At 46.4% G+C, this 20,853-nt stretch overlaps 1 protein-coding gene across 3 annotated transcripts in view; it reads right to left on the bottom strand.

The window, feature by feature from the left end:
- Window positions 1–20,352, bottom strand: part of LOC147446148 (uncharacterized) — an 85,347-nt gene extending 64,995 nt beyond the window's left edge. The window contains exon 1 of one of the 3 annotated variants that reach the window (XM_086525436.1): window positions 20,097–20,352. In XM_086525436.1, coding sequence (XP_086381562.1) covers window positions 20,097–20,218 — 122 coding nt within the window. In that variant the 5' untranslated portion in view covers window positions 20,219–20,352. The remainder of the gene's footprint in view (window positions 1–20,096) is intronic. The other 2 variants (XM_086525437.1, XM_086525435.1) reach the window with 2 other exon arrangements.
- Between the last annotated feature and the right edge of the window lie 501 nt (window positions 20,353–20,853).

Raw genomic sequence — 20,853 nt, 5'->3', positions numbered from 1 at the left:
TAGATGCGAAGTGGATGGAGAAGGAGGACCTAGCAGATACTCAGATTGTGAAACTTTACCTCGATGCTTTTGGTTTAGCATAGTCTACTCCAAATGGAACCCAAAATTTCAGCTTGGTCGGAGATCTGGTGCAGTGGGATGCACAAGAGGGAAGTCTCTCCGCTCCTTTGTCAACAGATGCCTTGATTTAGATACTAGAGTCACTGATGTCTCTTTGAGCTTCAGGGATACTGAGAGCTGAGAGTATTCTGTTGTATGACTTTATGAAATGGAATTCTTGATAATGATACTGATTTGTTTCTTCACTTCTTTTGAGTGCAGGAACTGATAGACGAAATGACTGCAGCATTTTGGTCTGACTGATCTCGAATAGTCATGGTTGCAATAGGGGTTAGTCAATTGGACATCGATGAGGTCCCGATTGGACCTAGATGTGATTGCTAGCTACATTGCCGATAAATCATGCTCTAAGATCCGAATGAATGTTAAATATCATGTGATGTCCTGTGATGTCGTGTGATGTGATTGTCGATTTGGTATATGTGCTAGATGTGTGTTCCTAGTACGTAGGTACTAACAGTCAGTGTCTGCTAAGACGGTTTATGGCTTTTGTCGGTTTTGCAGGCGTAATCGCGCTCGATTACAATGCAAAGAAGAGGGGGGTATGTCACAAAGTGATGACGTGGTGGACAGCAGAAACTGGCTGAAACCCTAAAATTCCTGCAAACCCTAAAAACTGCCAAAAACCCTAATTTGCAATAAACCCTAATTTCTGGCTGAAACCCTAAATTCAGCAAACCCTAAAAATGCAGGCGCATGCTGACGTGGCAGCTGGTACGGAATTCCGCGTTTTGCGGTGGGATTTACGACAGCCTACTTTTTGGCCTCCACGCAATGAGAGAGAGAGAGAGAGAGAGAGAGAGAGAGAGAGAGAGAATGCTTTTTGCTTTTAGTTAAACTCTGAGAGAGAGAGAGAGAGAGAGAGAGAGAGAGAGAGAGAGAGAGAGAGAGAGAGCAGATGCTTTTGATTTTGAAGCTTTTTGGGGCTCTGATTTTGGGCATCCCTTGTAAACCTTTGTATAAGTGGCTTGGGCCTTCACTCTTCAGAGCATCTGGACGCAGAGTCTGAGAGTGAACCCAGAGTCACTCCCTTGTACTTTGAACTGATTAATATAAAAAGAAATACCGAAAGGGGCGCCAGTCTTTGGGGCCAATATCTCTAGGCACGGAACTCCGCCGGGCCAGTGCAAATCTATTGTGATCTATGAATTGTTTGAAGTGGTTATTTGGTGCTGTCGCGGTTGATCCTGGACTTGGAGTGTCCAAGTCTGTTACACGTCCAGTGTCCGAGCGGACGTAGTGTGAACACGGCCAGTGTGGCCGGCCATTATTATAAAAGGGAGGCCAAGGCCTCGTTTGCAGTTATCGACCCCCACTGGCAGAGTGCCAGTGGTTAGCCCGCGAGGCTAGGAGTGCGCGAGGTCACCTCGAGGAGGTGAGGCCGGGTGGTATGGAACGCTCGGTCTTACAGATGCACGCCTACGTCCTCGGACACTGGCCCCAGCACGGGGGAGCTGCCGGATGGTAGCTATGGTCGGGCGGTTCGTCCGACGGGTATCTGTAGGCGGTCTGTGTAGCCGGGAGATCCATTCTCCGCATTCGTTTCATCCTCCTCCTCCATCCACTTCGCATCCAATGCAGGATAGTTCTTGAACTTAACCAAGAACAGCCTTCGGACTTTACCTTTATTCTTCGTATGCTTATGCGCCAAAATCTGTGCAGGAACAAGGATCTCCTCGTTTTCTTCCACTTCGGATTGCTCATCAAGCTCCCCATCATCAAGCACATCACCTTTAAAAGGTTTCAAGAGACTCACATGAAATGCATTGTGAATCCTCCAAGTATCTGGCAGTTTCAATCGGAAGGAGACATCATTTATCTTTTTTGTAATCTGGAAAGGTCCGTAGTATCGCATACTAAGCTTTGGAAAAAGCCTCTCCTTTCTTTGGGTCTCGGCCAAAAGAAAGGGGTAGCAATGCCGCGGTGACCCGTAAAAGGTGGACAGTGGCACTCAGTCATAACCTTTTCCCTAAACGGTTGTGTAACGCACAACATGGTTTTTCTCATCAAGTAGCCTTCCCGAACAGAGTATCCTACTACTGTCTCCCCATCCCGTATCCGTATGAAAACGTCTGCAAAATTTGTATCTGTGGCATACTGGTCGACCATATCCTCAAAGCTCCTATGATGTATCGCGGAAATAGCCAGAACCAACGGCTTCCGAGACAAAGCATCTGCCACCACATTCTTCTGTCCCTGCACATGGACAATCTGGAAGTGAAACTGTGACAAGATGTTCGCCCACCGCATCTGCTTTTCCGAAAGCTGCTTTTGTGACAAGAAGTAGCGCAAACTTTGATGGTCTGTAAAGACAGTAAAATCCGCTCCGAGTAGGTAATGCCACCACTGAGTAAGAGCATGGATAACCGCCAAAAGCTCTTTCTCATAAATCTGTGCTATCATCTGCGGCCTTGAGAAGAATCGGCTCTCGTAAGCAATGACATGGCCTTTTGCATTAAGACCGCACCCAGACTACTACCACAAGCATCACAATATACTTCAAATGACTTTTGCAAGTCCGGCAAAGTCAAAATTGGTCCCGTAGTCAATTTCTCTTTCAATGTCTGAAAGGCAGTCACCTCTGTGGGTCCCCACGAGAAAGGGACTCCTTTCTGTGTCAAGATATGCAAAGGGGAAGCAACCTCTGCAAACTTTCGAATGAACCGCCTGTAGTACGAACACAGTCCCAAGAAGCTTCTAACTTCATGGACATTCTTCAAATCGGGCCAATCACGTATAGTCTCTATCTTGGCTGGATCCATTTGCACTCTTGTTGCTGAGACAATGTGTCCCAAAAAATCTTATCTCTGGTAGGAAAAATTCACTTTTCTTTGCATTAATCACTAACTTGTGATCTCGTAATGCCTGAAAGACTTGAAGCAGATGATCTCTGTGTTCTGCCTCATTCTTGGAGAAAACAATGATGTCGTCAAAGAAAGTGCCAACAAATGGCCTGTACTCTCGAAAAATCCTGTCCATCATCTGGTTAAATGTCGCAGGAGCATTGGTTAAGCCAAAAGGCATCACCAAAAACTCAAATAACCCAAAAGTCGTCCGAAAAGCTGCCTTGTAAACGTCTCCCAGCGCGATCCTGATCTGACGATATCCACTCTTCAAGTCAATCCTGCTAAAGCACGAGGATCCCTGTAACCTGTCGAGTATATCATCGATCCCAGGAATCGGAAATCTATTCTTGATGGTGATTTTGTTGAGAGCTCTATAATCGATGCACATTCTCCAAGAACCGTCTTTCTTCAAAACCAACAACACTGGAGAGCAATACGGTGAAGTACTAGGCTGGACAAGACCCTTTTCAAAAGGTCTCTCACTTGGTTCATAATCTCTTCATTCTGTGCTCGGCAAACACGGTAAGGTGGCTGGCAGGTTCGGTGGCGTGCTTTCAGGTATCAGATCAATGGTAAGATCTTCAGGACGAGCAGGTGGTAACTCGCCTGGTAGGCCCTCTGAGAAGTAATCGGCGTGAGAGTGGAGAAAATCTTGGCGTTCAAGTTTAGACATATTTGTCCTATCATTATCGCTCAATTCTTTCATAAAGATCGAGTAAACAAACAGACTGGATTTCATTAATTTAGAAATGGCCGAAGCCGATACAATAGGAACAGACTCGCCCTTCAGTTGAATATCAAGTACAATGGTTCTGCCCTTTTCTGTAGTCAATGTCGCTTTCCTCGCTCGATAATCGACCATGGCGTTGTTCTTGTGGTACCAGGGAATCCCTAAGAGAACATCACAACCCTCCAAAGGCATTATGAAGAAGTCCTCATGCCCCAAATACCCCTGACAATGCAACCGAAGTTTGCCAATGACAGGTGTAATGGTTACGTCCCTGCTGGGTGCCGCTAGAACTGCCTTCGCAAGTGGTCCCATCCGATCGGTAGTGATCTTGAGCCGCGCCGCCAATTCCGATGAAATGAAGTTGGCCTTGGCTCCCCCATCAAAGAAGATCAGGGCCTCTTGATCTTTCACCTTGCCCCAAGCTCGGCAAAGTTCTGTACTCTCGTCCATGGTGTTGGGATCAGTATCCACACAATCTGGAACCAGTCCTGTTTTCATCTTGCCTTTTCTACCACGTTCCTCAACTGCCCTCGAACTCTCAGGCTGTCGTCATCCTTATCATTCTGTTCTTTCTGTGCCTTTTTAGGGCACTTCGCGGAGATATGTCCATGTTCCCCGCACCCAAAGCACTTCCCCTCCTTGATGAAGCGAGCTCGCTCCTGAGGAGTAAGCTTGGGTCGTGCATCCTTCTTCTCTAGGTTACTCTTTTTCTTTCTACTTTCATTCCCGGAAGTCTGTTCAGCACGTTGTGTCATGGCCTCATCGGTGGGGTAGGTCAAACTGCCAGAGTGAATGGCAAAGCCCCGCTTTGCATGACTCATCAACTCCTAAATAGAAGCTGACTTCTGTTCCAAGCAGTGATCTCAGATCTCTGTAGGTAGACCCAAGGTGAACCGCTCAATCTGTTCTCTGAACGAGATCTTCTTGAATGAAGAGGCGGGTAGAAAAGAGCTCCAGAATCTCTCACAGTAAGCATTTATTGTATCTTTCTTGGTCATCAAAAGATGGTTCCAAGCAGCTCGTATATCACGTTCATACTCTTGCATCAACCAAGAAGAAATAAAAAGCTTCTTAAATTTCAGCCATTTAAATGGCACAGTCTTGTTTAAAAGAAGCGTGGACCACCAAGTTCGAGCATTTCCCTTAGAGTAAGAGGCAGCTCTCCGAATCTTGGAGTGCTCTGAGTAGCGTCCTCCCGCGAAAGCGATGTCAAACTGTGGTATAAAAGACAAAGCCTTCGAAGCATCTGAGTATCCTGAAAAAGTGTCAAATTTGATCGAGTGTCCACCTTCCTTAAACTCTCGGACTTTCTTGCTTTTATCTTCCAGAAAGTCATACTGGTTGGCTTAATAAAAATTCTTCTTGTTTGCATAAACGTTTCCGTCATCGGAGTCTGAATTGTCTGTAGACGAGTCCTCAGTAGAATTGTCAGTCACTGGGCGAGATTTAGACTTCTTTGCCTTTTTCTTGCCCTTTCCGAAGCGTTGTTTCTTGCTTCGCTTTTTACCTTTTCTGTCTTCTTCGCTCGAATCGGAAGAGCTAGAAGAACTGTAAGAAGAAGAAGAAGAAGAAGAAGAACTGGGTACTCCTTCAAAGGAACACGCTTCTTCTGTTTCTTTGCTTTGTCGAATGTCGACTGACGACCCAAATAACCCGGGAAGTCAATGCCTTTCTTCTGCTTTTTGCCGAGCTTTTTGGCTTTCTTTTGCGCGTCAAAAAGCTGAGCAATCCATGCATCAACCACCTCTTCTAATTCCTTCTCTGAATATTGCTTGTGATCAAAAGGTTTCTTGAGAGCAGTTTCAGGAGTGGTGTAGTGGTTTTCTGCCACTGCGCATGCACTGCCTGAAAAGAAGTCTCGCTCATATATTTTGCCGATTTCGGATCCTTCGCAAAACTGAGCATCATCTTTGTTGCATCGCCGATCAATTGACAACGCTTCATCTCTCTTTGCTCCGCCTGAGTAGGCCAAGGCGGGCCATACTCTGCTGGAATCTTCGTTGTGATCCCTACCCGCATCTTTAGATGCAGAGGGAGTCGATTGATCCTTGCGTGAAGCCATAGGTGCCGCGGAAAAAAAATTGGGGATCGGATTTCCCGTAGAAGAGAAATCGGCCGTGCTCTGATACCACTATAACAGACTTGGACACTCCAAGTCAAGAATCAATTACAACAACACCAAATAACCACTTCGAAACAATTCACAGATCACATCAGATTTGCACTGGCCCGCCAGCGGAGTTCCGTGCCTAGATATACTGGCCCCAAAGACTGGCGCCCCTTTCGGTATTTCTTTATGTATTAATCAATCTTCAAAGTACAAGAGAGCGGTTAGGGTTTCACTCTCAGACTCTGCATCCAAATGCCTGGCAGAGTGAGCCCTCACCGCTTATTTAAAGTTTACAAGGGATGCCCAAAAGCAGAGCCCCAAAAGCTTCAAGTCCAAAAACAAAATTCTCTCTCTCTCTCTCACACAAGAGAGCTTTCATAAAATAGAGCAGATACTCTCTCTCTCTCTCTCTAAGCAACAGTATTGCGTCGCCTAAAAGCTGAAAATCAGCCCGGAAAATCTGCCGCAATTCCTGGAAATCCATAATGCTGCCACGTGGCATTTCTGTCGCCACAAATTAGGGCTTCAGCCAGCAGTTAGGGTTAGGGTTTCCAGAAATTAGGGTTTCTGGCAGAAATTAGGGTTTACAGGTTTTAGGGTTTCTAGCAGAAATTAGGGTTTTTGCTCTCGGTAGCCACGTCATCACTTTGTGACAGAAGGTGCAAGAGTCTTGAGTACCGGCTTGTACTGTGTTGATGCAATATAAAGAAATACCGAAAGGGGCGCCAAGGTTTGGGGCCAATACTCTTTGGGGTGGAATTCCGCCACTCCGTGTCGCGTGTCACCTCTCTCTCAGTTCAGTTGTTATTGAAGTTCTAAAAGTCTGTTCGGTCTGTTCTTTTTTTTCTATTGGCATGTGGTGCCCGTCTTGTGACAGCCTGCCAGAATGCATATTGCTCCTCCACTGTCACAAAAGTGGTCACTAGCATAGAACCGGTCTATCCTCAACAGATTCACCCCTCCTACTCTCCGATCTATCCTCAACAGATTCACCCCTCCTACTCTCCTGTCAGACGGAGAGAAAGAGAGGCTATCTTATGGTCGTACAAACCCTGCATGCTGCCATACATGGAGATCCTCATGGTCATGCATAGCTGCTCCCAAGCTGCCAACTCAGCTCCGTGCATTGTAGCATGGCTACCTCCCGTCCTGTCTGAGGGGTCCTCCAACATGTTGAAGCCCCCCCCCCCCCCCCCACCCACACACACACACACACACACACCACTGCTCTGCATGAGGCAAGGATCCCACTATCCCGTGGAAGTGAAAAACTAGTTCTTCACCATTTTAATTCCGTTGCACCTAGCATTGGTATCAGAGCTTTGAAGATTTTGCACTAATCCGCTAATCTCCAACAAAGCCGACGAGGGGGTAGATAGTCTCTCGAAGATTAGTCTGTGACCCTCCTTGAACCAAGAGGAGAAATCCTTGCATGGTCAAGACTCATAGCGGTATGAATACCTCCACAAATCAAGAAGGCGAGCAAGTGCCACCTATGGATCCTCCAAGCCCTCCCTCAACTCCTCCACCTTCGCCATCAAATCCCATGGATGGTATGATGCGCATGATGATGGAGATGATGATGCGGCAAGACGAAGCTCGGCGACAAGAGCATGTGGAAGCGGCGGAGCGTGAGGAGAGTCGATTGGCGGCCAAAGCCGAGGCTCGTAGGCTGGAAAGGGAGTCCATGCGTAATCTCATCACCACCTTGGCGGTGCGACCCGATCCCCCATCTTCGGAGCCCAATTATGAAAAGCTTGCCAAGACCATCGCGGACGCAACCATTGCTACACGGACAACCAATGATCCCATTCCCGAGAAGTTCACATTCAGTAAGTATGACAGTAAGATGGATGCTATTGTCATTTACTCGTGGTTGCATCAATTTACATCCTATTTTGCGTTGTTAGAAAGTCAAAAAATAACAAGGTTCTCTTGGCTTCCATGCATCTCACGGGTGATGCCATCACTTGGAAGGATGAATGAATGGAGAAGAAAGAGGTGACCCATACGGCTACCCATGCAGAGTCCTACCTCGTTCCCCCTCTCGAGCTTAGTTGGGAGGAGTTCGCGGAGGATCTCAAGACTCGCTTCCTCCCTCCACAGTACTTTAAGTGTTTGAAGGAGGATTTTCGGGCTGTCTCAACAAGGTAAACTGGTGATGTCGTATGCTAACCGTGTGTCACAGCTAGGTGGACAATTGCGAAAATCGGATGAGGAGAGGTTAGAGGCTTTTCTCTTTGGATTGGACCACTCGATCAAGTTTGACGTGGAGGCCGGTGATCCAAAGACATTGCAAGAAGCAATCCGCTTGGCTCAACTCCAAGAGATGAAGCACAACAACGATAAGGTTAAGATGGCCTCAGGTAATGGTACTCCTTCCTCTCCTGACTCGTCTAAGGAAAAGGACAAGGATTCTATTGGGAATGGTAGCCATAAAAAGAACTCTCTCAGTTCTTCTTCTCGATCTGATTCTCCACCTCGATCTCAATCTAAGGGCGGTAACTCTAAGGATACCGATAAAGAAAAATCTGATAAACCTCAACTCACACCTGATGAAAAGATTGCCCAAGGAGTTTTAGGTGGTCAATTCATAATTACATGGGACAGCGGGTCGGGGTCGGGAACGGGGTCGGGACGGCAAAAGTCAGGAAACGGGGACGGAGGTCGGAACGGCAAAAAAAAAAGAGAGTCTTTTTGGCATTTTTTGACCTACACACATGCCACACACATAGAGCATCACTTTCACCATAAATTTACACTAAATAGACCAAAGAACACGAGTTATATATGCTGAAATGTGCTAATAAAACATCGATGATCGATGGATACAAAATGAGAAGTGCATGCCACAAGGGCTCAAGAGTCAAAAAGCCTAAAGGACTTAGGACAAGCCTGAGGCCTCAAGGATAACAAAAAGTACAAAGGGCTATGTAGTAGGTAGAGTCGTAGACTCAAGAGTTTAGACTCGAGAGTCAAGTGATCAATGATCATCAAACTCAAGAAGTGCTCGCCTGCTGAATCTCCACATCGTCGTCGTAGTCGAGGCCGTCAGTGACGTATGAGGGCTCGGGAGGCTCGCATTGAGGCTCGAAATCCTCCTCTAGCTCCTCCAAAAGAGTATCGGCCATAGATGGATTCTCTTGTGCCATCTCCCACTCAGTGAAAGGATCTACCTTGTGTGTGACGCTCTTGGCAAGCATGCGCAAGTTAGCGCTCACAAACACCAAATCATTGGCCCTCTGAACCCCAAGGCGATTCCTCTTCTTAGAGGCAATGTGGCTGTACACACTCCATAGTTGCTCCAAGCAACTAGTGGTACATGCTTGGCAAATGTGGGCCATCTCCTCCATAGTCCTCCCACCACAAAACCGAGCCAATCTTGTTGCGATCAAGCTGTGCATCTACACATCCATAGGAGCCCTTCTTTTGTCTGTAGTTGAGTAGCTCGTCTCTAATCTTGCGCCTAATGTCACTGCTAGGCTCAAGGCGCTCCAATGCAAGCCGCCATCCTTTGCTCACCTCCTTGTCGGTCTCTTGACGCCTTCCTTGAAACTCAAGGTCAAGCACATAAGCTGCCGCATGAAGTGGAGAGTAGTATCCATTCCACCTCGACTCACACAAGCCATGAATCTCCGCATACTGAACAGGGTCAGGCACAAGCTTCTCAAGTGCCTCTATCATCCGATCCATGGCTTCGTAGACTTTCCCAATGCATGGATGCAAGCCATCCACCACTCGAAGTAGGTGTAGAATAGGCTTGACCATGGCGTAAAGAGTCTTCACCTCCTCTCACCAAGTGGCGTCGTCGGCCCATTCTCGGCATTTCAATCCTACTGTTGATGTACACTCCGGCATGACCTGGAACTCATCACTGAGAAAGAGGCCCCTTAAGGCTCCGCCACATGTAGACAAGCGGCCTAGCATAAGCCAATTAAATGCAAATCTTGTCTCTGAATATTTGAGCAAGGACAAGTGGCTCCTCTTTGAGAATTCATGGCGCACTTTTTGATGGTTGAGCACAAAGGAGACAATTCGAGAGGCGTCACCAATGGTGGGTGAAATCCATGACAAGTTCCCTATGTCCTTGAGGAGGTTATTGAGGCAATGCGCCATGCAAAATGTGACATGGATGCTGGGATACATGCCCTCAATGATAGCTCCGGCTACCCTATTTGACGCCTCTCCATCTGCAACCATACAAAAAGGACATTCTCCGGGCCGGTGATCTCTATGGTGCTTGTCCACTCCGCAGCAAGCATCTCGGCGGCCTTGCCACTATCGGATGCATCATGTGACTCCACAAAGTACATCCCCCCCCCCCCCCCCCCCCCCCCCCCCAAGAGTAGGCCACCACCCCGTGGATGGACCACTTGCGGGTGTCGCTCCATCCATCTACAAGAAGAGAGACGCCATTGGTCTCCCACAAATCCTTTGTTGCTTGGGCCGCTTGCTCCACGGCAAGCTTCTCTTTGTCAAGGAGGGTGGTGCGAAGCCTCTCCGATGAAGGTGGCACATAAGAGGAGCCATATTCCCCTATTTTCGTAACCATGGTTCGAAAGTATGGAGACCTATCCACACAAAATAGAGCATGTTGTGTTAGTATGGAGAGTCGAGAGTCGAGAAGTTATAACCCATTATGAATACAAAATGGAAGATTGCAATGTGCATATGCCAAGGGAAACTCACCGCGAAGCATGGAAGGCAATGTGGTTGTGGAAGAAGAATCGGGCAACCGACCTATCCACCTCTTCCTTCAATTTAGGATTCCAATTTTCATTGAGAGTGGTTTGGCGATGCAGAACGGAAGAGCACGGTGTAGATGCATGGCTCTTGAAGGTTCGAGAGATGTCGTCAAGGTTGGCTTCCCTTTGCTCTCGCGGTGTCGCCGTGGCGGAGGGATCAACGGCAACAAAACGGCCCCTCTTGGCCGCTTCCGCAACCTCATACACCGTGAGCTTCTCAAGAAGATCCAACCTATTCTCGGGACCTACATGAGGGCAAAACTTCACCTTGTGACCGGGTTCATGAAGAAGATGGGCTCGCACTTTGTTTGAACCACCCGTTCTCTTGTATGGACATAGCTTGCACGTCCATGGTCTTGCACCGCCACCTTTGCCACGCGAGCTAAAGTCGACTTCATCCCACCACGACCACGTTTGCACGGCGGGCCTCCTTCAAGAAGAAGCGGCTTGAGAAGTGGAGTTGGCTTGAGATGACATGATGGTGGAGAGACTCCAGAGAGTAGAGCTTAGAAGTTAGAGGAGTTAGAGGAGAGCTTGTGTGGAGAGAGAGTAGAGGAGAGCTTCAAAGTGGGTAGAAGAGGGAGAGGAGAGCTTCAAAGTTCAAACTTCAAAGTGGGTAGAAGAGAGAGACTTGAGAGTGGAGACTAGAGTGTAGAGTAGTCAATGGTCATGCTTCAAGCTTGAGCAATGAGCATTGAGTAGAGAGGATGGCATTGATGATTGAGTAGCTTGAGCCTTGAGCTTGAGGGAAATTGCAAATTGGAATGAGCATTGAGACTATGAGTATTAAGAGGCCCAAGGGAGCCTTTTATAGCCTCCCAAGGGCCAAGGCTCCCAAAATGTGGCAGTTGGGGCTGCACAGATCCGTTAAAAACGGTAAAAAACGGTCACATTTTTTGAATGGACTGCAGCCATTCCTGGCCGACCCCGTCCGACCCCTGCCGTTCCGTCCGTCCCTGGTCCGTCCCCGGTGCGACCCGCCCGTCCGGTCCGATTTCCGTCCGTCCCTCAACGTTCCCTTCCGTTCCCGGCCCGGTTACGGCCGTTCCCCTCATCCCCTGTAACTATGGGTCAATTAAGTGAGGAAGAACAAGCATTGTATGCAAAGGAACATAGGTGTTTTCATTGTCACGTAGTAAGTCACATGAAAAGAGAATGTCTTAAGAAAGAATCTACAAGGAAACCTCTACTACGTCAACTTTTGACTCTACCCCTCAGGTGAATGCCATGAGTGTGGTAGAGAAAGAAGCTAAGCAAGAGGGGACTTTCGAAGAGGATGAACTCATAAAATGTTATGGACATGTTAATGGTCAAAGGGTCATTGTGTTGTTTGATTCTGGAAGTTCTCAAGATGTCATAAGTGAATCTCTTGCGAAACGTGCACGCCTTCAAACTTCTCCCATCCCCACCCTACCAGTGCAGGGATTCTCTAAAGGCATGGACGCTTCGATTTTTCAAGAATGTGATGATGTCAAGTTGATCATTCAACAAACCCAATTTACTCTTCGTTTTGTAGTCTCTAAACTTACAGGATGTGATATCATTTTGGGTATTAAGTGGTTTCGCATGTTCAAACCCATTATTGATTGGGAGAAGCTCACGTTTCTCATCAAAGATAATGTGTCGCAGCCCGTCCTCATTTGAGGCGAGAGCGGTATTCCCTCTCATCTCTCATGTCCAGGCAAACAGAGAGCTACGTCGAGGAGCCCAAGCGATTGTCATCTATGTCAACCCCACATCAAGGAACTTTCGGTATTCCTGATAGGTATAGTGAAGGTTTTGTTAAGGTCAATTCAGTGTTTTCCCAGGATCATCATTCCCCTACACACCCTCCCCATCGACCTATGGACATTGTCTCCGACCAATTGCATGACGAGGAACATGTAGGTAAAAATCTTTCTCCATCAGATAAAGTGAAGCCAAAACCAGGTGATTTCTCATTCAAGAGGCTTCGACCTTCCAAGGTACGGTCTTTTGGTTTACAAGTTCTCTTTGTCGTAAGAAATCAAACTCATTTCAGTTTTGTGTGGATTTCAGGGCACTCAAGTCAAGGATGGTCAAATTCCGGAAGCCGAGACCTCACATGGCCGTTCCTTTGGAGCGTCCACAAGAGGCACAATGCGTTTCCAAAGTGGACCTGTCGAGTGGCCACCACAAGGGTGAACTTCCAAGGAGCACTCCAAAAGAAGAACCACCTGAGATCATTGTTCCAATCAAAGTCACCAAGTCAAAGTGTTTTTGAATGCTTCCATTTCAGTTTGGCAATAAGAAAGAAGCAAAGCAACATTTCCTCAAATTCAAGGATCGAGGGACACATGAAGATGCTTGGGTGGACGAAGGCTTTTTCATCCACTATCCAGATTTGCTAGCCTCATACAAGGAGGCCATGCAGATCGGTACTCGTACCTCACCTTAAGCAGGAGAGGATGTCACGTGCACAAGGCTCTATGTGCCACATGGACATAATGCATCGACTTCCAGAGCCAGTTTTCCCCTTCTTCCTAGATAGGGATGTCTAGAATCCTAGGAGGATTAGTACCGGCAATTTTGTGAGCCTGTTCGTAGGACCTGCATGGCCGAACAAGTCCATTAGATTAGGTTTTCCAGTTTGGAACCCTCTTGCATAAATGGTTTGTAGACGCGTTTTGACAGATTTTATTACACTACGGTGGGCATCTGACATGACGAGCATGTAGTTATAGGTTAGAGGAATCCGTCGTGCCAGATCGTGCAACGATCGGATTCCCAGGTGGGCAGATGTGCGACAATCTCACCAAATTTGGACTTATTTTTAATAAATCATTTTTATGATTTATTTGTTGGAAATCCTGGTGGACAGTTGCCCTACCTAGGCCTTAATAATTACTCAAGGCCCATTCCCCACCTACAAAGGGAACCGTCTTCCAGCACTTGGAGCAAGAAGGAAGAAGCGCCTAGTTCAGCCAGCGTTTTAGCAAAGGACAGCCAACGTTTTCTCAGCAAGAACATCCAACGTTTTTGCAGAGTTCGGCCAACAGCCAGCGTTTCTAGAATTCAGCCCCATCGCCGGCAATTCTTAGCCATACCAGCCAGTGTTTTGGTTTCCAGCCCAAGCGCTGCAGGAGCAGCAGATCAGCCCTGCGTTTCTCAGTTTTCAGCCCATCCCTCGCCGGGTGTGCAAGAGATCCGTAGCGGTTCCCATTGACAGATGCGGTCCGATACTTCGGCAGGCATTGATCCCTCCTCTCGGCAATTCCCTCGCCGAAATCGAGTGCTCCATTGCTGTCCATCATCGGCCTCGTCGAGATCTGCGATTTCAGCCCATCATCCTTCTCACATCGTAAGTGCAAATCAGCCCGTGGTGGTCATCCGCAATTCCCACATTGAGAAGGATCCAAGGTGCATCAAAGCAGCCCCGGAGGTGCCTCATCTAGAGGAGTTACCGCGGCGACATTCCCTAATCGAGTCGGTAGAGTCTGCATTGAGGTATTGCATTGTGTATACATTCCATTTACGCAATCTAAAGCAAATACTACATCGGTAATGGTGTGGGGGGGCCTTGAGAGGGTTGGTTGGGACCACATCGGGTGTCGCTCTCTTCTTCTCTCTCTTTCTCTCTCCCTCCACATCTCTATTGCATTCTCTCAACCCCTCTCTTCAGGGGAACATAAAAGGAACATTCATTGAAGTACAAAGTATTCACTAACACAAGGAAAGAAGGAAAGGATTTTGTGGAAGTGCAAAACTAGATCTTCACCATTTTAATTCCGTTGCACCTAACACAATGGTTGCAGGCTCTTGCTTCCCAAGGGCCCAGCAACTATCTCATTTGTGAAGGTTTGTTGTATTTTCATCACCGTCTATGTGTATTGCCCTCTCTCAGGACAGCCATTTGCACGATGCTCATGACTCTGTCACGGGTGGGCACAGGGGAATGAGCACCACTTTGGAAAAAAATAGAAAGATTCTTTTATTGGCCTGAAATGTGAAAAGATGTGTTTCATTATGTCACACAGTGCACTATTTGCCAAAAGGTAAAAGCTCCTAGGGATAAAAGCTCCTCTATACCCGACGAGCCTTTTCAAGTCATTTCTATGGAATTTGTAACTAACCTAAAACACAGTTTGCATTCAAGGAACACTCAATGTCTGACAACTGTAGACCGTTTCAACAAATTTTGCATGTTGATTCCTTGTAAGGCCACAGTCACCGCACAAGATGTAGCGCGGTTGTTCATTAAGCATTGGTACCCCCTCTATGGTTTGCCAAAGTCAATCGTTTCATATAGAGATGTTAAGTTCACGTCCAATTTTTGGTGCGTTCTCTTTGAAAATTTTGGCACTAAGTTGAATTTTTGATTCGCTTTTTATCCGCAGTCAAATGGTCAAAGAGAAATTTACAATGAGTTGGCTTTTGATGTTTTGAAGTCATATGTGCATGATCAACAGTCTTATTGGGAGCTCTACCTCCCATTGGTCCAAGCAATTTTGAATGACTCCTATTCCTCTGCTGTAGGTAGAACTCCGTATGAGGCATAGTAGCAGGGAATGGCCGTTATCAGGTCTCCGTTCCCCGTTCCCCGTTCCAAGTTCCCGTTCCGAATCCCCGTTCCGTGTTTCAAACGTGAGTACTCGTAACAGGGAATGGCATTTTGTTCCGCGTTCCCGTTCCCCGTTCCCGTTCCGGTTTCCCGTTCCTGGTAACTATGGTATGAGGCAGCTTATGCTTATGGCCATCCGTTCCAGTCACTTTTTGACTCGCTCGGTCAGTCAAATGCGTGATGCCAATGCTGAAAGTAAGTCATTGGATGAGATTTTTAAGAGTGTGAAGCTTCGGGTAAGCAAGGCACAGGAATCTTACTCACGACAGGCCAACAAGCATCGTCAGGATGTTTCTATCAAGGAAGAGGATTGGCTCTATTTGAGAATCATGAAGCAACGTCTTAAGCAAGTTGGAAAGAAGTGTCCTAAGTTGTCTTTTAATATATATGGTCCATTTCCTGTCATTAAAAAGATCAATGAGGTTTCTATGAAATTACAATTGCCTGACTCATGGTCACGGCACAACGTTTTCCATGTTTCTTGATTGAAAGTGTTTCAAGGTACACCTCCATAGGACATTCCGAAGAAGAAGAGTCTGAGATCATCGACGAAGCTGAAGTCATGGAGCCGGAGCAAGTGTTGTTGCATCAGTTTCATCATGGCTCAAAGAAGCAAGTCAGACAGTACCTTTTGAAGTTCAAGAATCGAGGAACCCACGAGGCAGTGTGGGTCGATGAAGAATTTTTCAGAGATTCTCCAGAGTTGTTGGCGGACTACAAGGAAGCCATGCAGCTTGGTACCAGTACCTCACTTTGAAAAGGAGCGGATGTCACGTGCAGAGTTACCCGGAACGCGGAACGGGGGAACGGCCAGGGGTCCGGAACGGGAACAGCGCGGAACGGGAGGCATAAAAAACACCCAAATAATGCTTGAGAAGGGAATGGGTGTGAGGGGGTGCATTTTAATTTTTGAGTCCTTGCACACTAAAAAAACACCTAATGTTCATTGCAAATTTGCAAAAAACTGCCTATTTCTTCCCATTTTTGAGAGTTGGCCGTTCCGGGCCGTTCCGGAGCCGTTCCGGCCGGCCATTCCGGTATCAGGTGGTCACCCGGAACGGCAAAACGTTCCGGGGCGTTCCAGCTTGGCAGAGGGGGAGGGAACGGCGTTCCGGCCTTCTAGGGCCTGCGGAACGCGTTCCCCTGTAACTATGGTCACGTGCACATCTAACCCTATGTGCATGTGGACAAGCTATCTCAAGTCTAGGATTCAGGTCAGCTTTAGGCAGTGTTCTCGCACCTTTGTGAGCCTGTGAGCAAGCCGTGCATTTCCAGCCACTTAGAGTAGTTGCATATCCTCTAATTGCACACCCAGTATCACCCAGCATATGCATTGTCCAAGCAGAATGTTAGGTGCAGCGGAATGATTGTTTGCGCTTTGCTCAAGATGAGTGCTCCGAACTGTGCTCAAGGTTCCTTTTGTTCTTATGGAAGGTAGAGCCTTCCGTTCTTAATGAGAGAGTGCTATGATCACAAACAAAGTAAATGGACACTGTGCGTGAATGTGTACGAGACTAAGAGATAGAGAGAGAAGAGAGATACAACACCAGAGACGTAAAACCCTCCTCCGAAGGCCCCACTCTCGTCGGCGAGAGTGGTCTACTTATGATTGCACAATCTAGTACAAATGGTAATGCATGAGACTGATGCAAGTCTAGGCTATGTCGACGATGACGACAGTGATGACGAAGTCGACACTAGGGCTGAAATCTGCGATCTTTCTACTGCTGTCCAAAAACGCTATGGGCTGAAATCTGCTAATCTTCTATCTGCTGAATTTTGACTCTATGTCGATGACGACGATGCGACGACAACGCGCTGAAAACGCAGATGCTGAAATCTGCATTTTCCAGGCTGAGACTGTAAACCTTGCGGAAATTGACCGTGCGGCGAGGAACTGCTGCGAGAAGGTGAGATCTGCGAAGTTCGGGACTTGATCTGTGATGTCTAACTGCTGAAAACTGAAAACGCTGATGGTATGGCTGATCCTGTCGCGAATATCTGCAAAAACGCTAATGTTGATCTACAAACCAAAAACGCTAGGGACTGAAATTGGTCTTTCTGTTGCCGTGGTTCTGCAAATGCAAAAACGCTAGGCTGATCTGCTATGTATCGATGGCGCCAGCGCTAATCTACTGTGCACCAACACGCCAGGGCTGATCTGATCCCAAAACGCTAGCTTTAGGCTTCTACTCCAAAAACGCTAGGTCTCTTGGGGTGTTCTGCTGAGAAGTTGCCTATTGAGCGTGGAGCTCCTGTTGCCTCTTCTGCCATTTAGTGCTAACTTTGGTCTGCTTATATATTTTCTTAGCAAAATTGCCCTACCTACTTTTGTTGGGAAGTACCGATGATCATGCTGTGTGCAACCAGAGGATATGCATCTACACTAAGTGACTGGGCATGCACGGTCTACGAATAGGCTCACAAAAGTGCCAGATCACTTCTAAATCTAGACTGACTGGACTGACTGAACCCTGATCATGCTGTAGCTTGTCCACGGACACATAGGATTGGATGTGTCACGTGACACAGAAGGTTCAATTCCCGACCAGTTTTGGGACAATACATTTTCCAGGCAATTTGGCATTTTTTTAAATTATTATTACCATTTACTGGCGTCGTGGACTGTAGAAAAGCTTGCTCAACCCAGCTTGCTACAGCTATATAAGCAAACAGGGGACACCCAGTTTTAGCAGAAGAGGCAGAAGAAGTTCCAGCAACTTGCAGTGTTCTCTCCTCAGCAAGACCGACAGAAGACAACCTAGCATTTTCAGCAACAACAGCAACCAGCGTTTTTGGAGCCAATTCCTCTAGCATTTTCTGCAACAGTTCCCCTACTGTTTTCAACATCAAATCAGCCTGGCGTTTTCAGTTTCCAAATCAAGCCTAGCTTTTTGCAGTTTACGGCGCCAGATCAGCCAAGACCATTAGCGTTTTCAAATTTCAGCACTTAGCCTTTGCAGATCCGCCTTTAAATATGTGCAGAGGATTCAATCTCTGGCATTCTTTTGTGTGAAGGTGCAAAGCATGGAGTACCGACAATGTACTGATTTGAAGCAATATAAAGAAATATCAAAAGGGGCGCCAGCTGGCCAGTGGTCTCTTGGCCCCGTCTTGTCTGTCGTGTATCTCTTTCAGTTCACTACGTGCTTAAAGTTGTTCAGTCTGTTCTTTCCCGTTGGCACGTGGTGTCCGTCTCGTTACATGACGTGGCATGGCTAACTAAAGAGGACTTGTTTAAAGTGCCGGAATGTAAGGTGCAGCGGAAGTGAATGTTGATATTGCTCAAGATGAGTGCTCCAAACTGAGCTCAAGGGTTCCTTTTACTTACGAAAGGGAGGGCCTTCCGTTCCTTTAAAGAAAGAGTGCAATGATCACAAACGAAGTAAATGCTACTGTGAATGAAAGTGATGAGACCGAGAGAAAGAGAGAGAAGAATACGACCCCATACGGTTCTCAAACCCTCCTCCAAGGACCTCCCTCTCTATGGCGAGAGAGGTCTAGACTCTATGCTATAGATTGCACAAATATGGTACAATGGTCTAGATGCAAAGGATTTTCCGACAATGTCGACGACAATGATGACGACGACGAGGACGGGCTGAAAACTGAAAACGCTAGGACTGAAATGCTAAAATCTGCAAAAACGCCGACTTTCTGTTGAATATTGACGTGTCGACGAGGATGGCGATGACGACGACTCGACGATGATGCGCACGCAAATGCTGAAATCTGAAAACAGCGGGCTGAAACCGTAAACAGTGGCTAACTCGACGGTACGACGAGGATTTGCTATGGGTAGGTGAGATCTGCGAGGCTAGGGGTTCACGTAAGCTCTTGAATAGTCACAACAAGCTTCGACAGACGCTGTTCCTGTGGTCGTGATGGTAGCCCCAAGACATAGCAATCACACTGGACCTCCAAGGTTATCAGTTCGAGAAGAGACACCTAGTGCGAGATGTCCAAAAATGTCAAGTTGTAAGCTACTAGGGTTTTCGTGGCAGCATTTTAGGATACCCCACTCTGCTAGAAGCTACACTCCAAAGAAAAATGTTGAATGTCATGTAACTTCGAGCAAAACCAAACACAATGTAAACCCTCAATCTACACCTAGACCGCACTAGGGTTCGCCTAGGTCAAGAAATTGTAAAAATGCAAAGACATAGAGAGATATCGTAAGAGAGAGGAACCCGATAAGAGTAATCATTAATAGATGAAACTAGGAGACAGTGAGAGAGACCCAAAACACTCGCACTATACGGGTGTTGTGACATAGGATGATACAACTATGGAGCCAGATTCATCTATTAAGTAAAGTGCTAGTTATAAACAACTGAGTTTATGAACGCGATTACAGTGCTTCGCTTTGGATAAAGCACTTCATTCAAAGAATTCGGACAACAAATATGGTCATGATGGTGCCTTTTCATATTTCTGAGCACTAAGAAAGTGGAAGCAAAGTTTCAATATGCACTCATAGCCAATAATGCTAGTCTGTGTCATGGCAACACGAATATGAACAAAGAAAGAAGCCACAACAATTAAACCGAGAAATGCTGTTCAAGACTGATCCTGTGGATCACTCACATGTGCTCAAAAAGACCTTAAATTCCATCTCAGGAAACCAAATTCAGCATAGAAAATGCAATTACGGCCAGAATGTCGAGCCATATGCAAACATTTCGAGGACACTTCAGCTAAAACCTATTATATAGTCCTAATGTCTGTTGATTGAAACAGACTCAACAATGCACGTAGCAAGATTCTTTTAATAGCAGACAGAATATTTCACGAGCACGTGGCTTCTTCACTGCATCCAGCTACCAACTGATAGCACTATAACTGACAAAAAAAACTTCTGCGTACACGACCTACATGCAAAATAAAGAATTCGAGAAGAAAGAGCATAAGGTACAAGGAAGATACGTAAAAAACACGAGAGGGGAAGTACAGTGCAGACAATTACGTGTTAACCGATGAAGAAGGTGCGAGCTGTGGCGGTGGCAAGTGGTTTTCTTTCTCCCTCTCCTTCTCCTTCTCCTCCTCCTCCTCCTCCTCCTCGTCAGAAGAATAATCTACAAGAGACATTCTGATCAACGCCAAGCTTTCGTTCAAGCGTCGAAGCTCCTCATTCTCAATTCTCGATACCTACTGGTAATTGGAAAAGTAGAGTGCTTCGTTAGCATTGAAGCAAGGTAGTGGAAAATGTATCTGCCATTTTAACAATTCTCAAATATGAACAAGGTGAGATTTCACGATGGCTTTCCAAAAAAGATATGAGGGAAATACACACAAAATATAAAAATTAATATTTATATTTTGGCTTTTATAAAAACACAATCAAGAGAGAGACAAAGAGAGTCACAATTGCTTGTCCTTGTGAAAAAGGCTCTTTATTCTTTAAAAGCTTTAAAAATAGAAAGGTACACAAAATAAAAGCAATGCAAACCCATCTTAAGAAAAAAGAACAAGTATAAATTGTGATGGAATTCCAAAGATCGAGCAAGAGTTGTCGAGCAAACAAAAATCGAGCAAGACCATCCAATCAAACAAGATAGCATATATGGCATTGTAAACTCTTGGAACATTTTGACAGTACTAAATTTCATGTGTAATTTCATAAAGTAAGCAAACACTAAAAAAAATTCTCATTATATTTCTCTACATCTAGAGGCATCAAATTTCTTCACATATGCAAGAAAAAATATATTTTCTCATAGGTG

Source organism: Adiantum capillus-veneris, chromosome 12 (assembly GCF_014529385.1).
Source record: "Adiantum capillus-veneris isolate H3 chromosome 12, ASM1452938v2, whole genome shotgun sequence".
Lineage (NCBI taxonomy): Eukaryota > Viridiplantae > Streptophyta > Polypodiopsida > Polypodiales > Pteridaceae > Adiantum > Adiantum capillus-veneris.
Note: the sequence above shows the minus strand (reverse complement) of the source record. Positions and strands in the feature narration are given on the sequence as shown.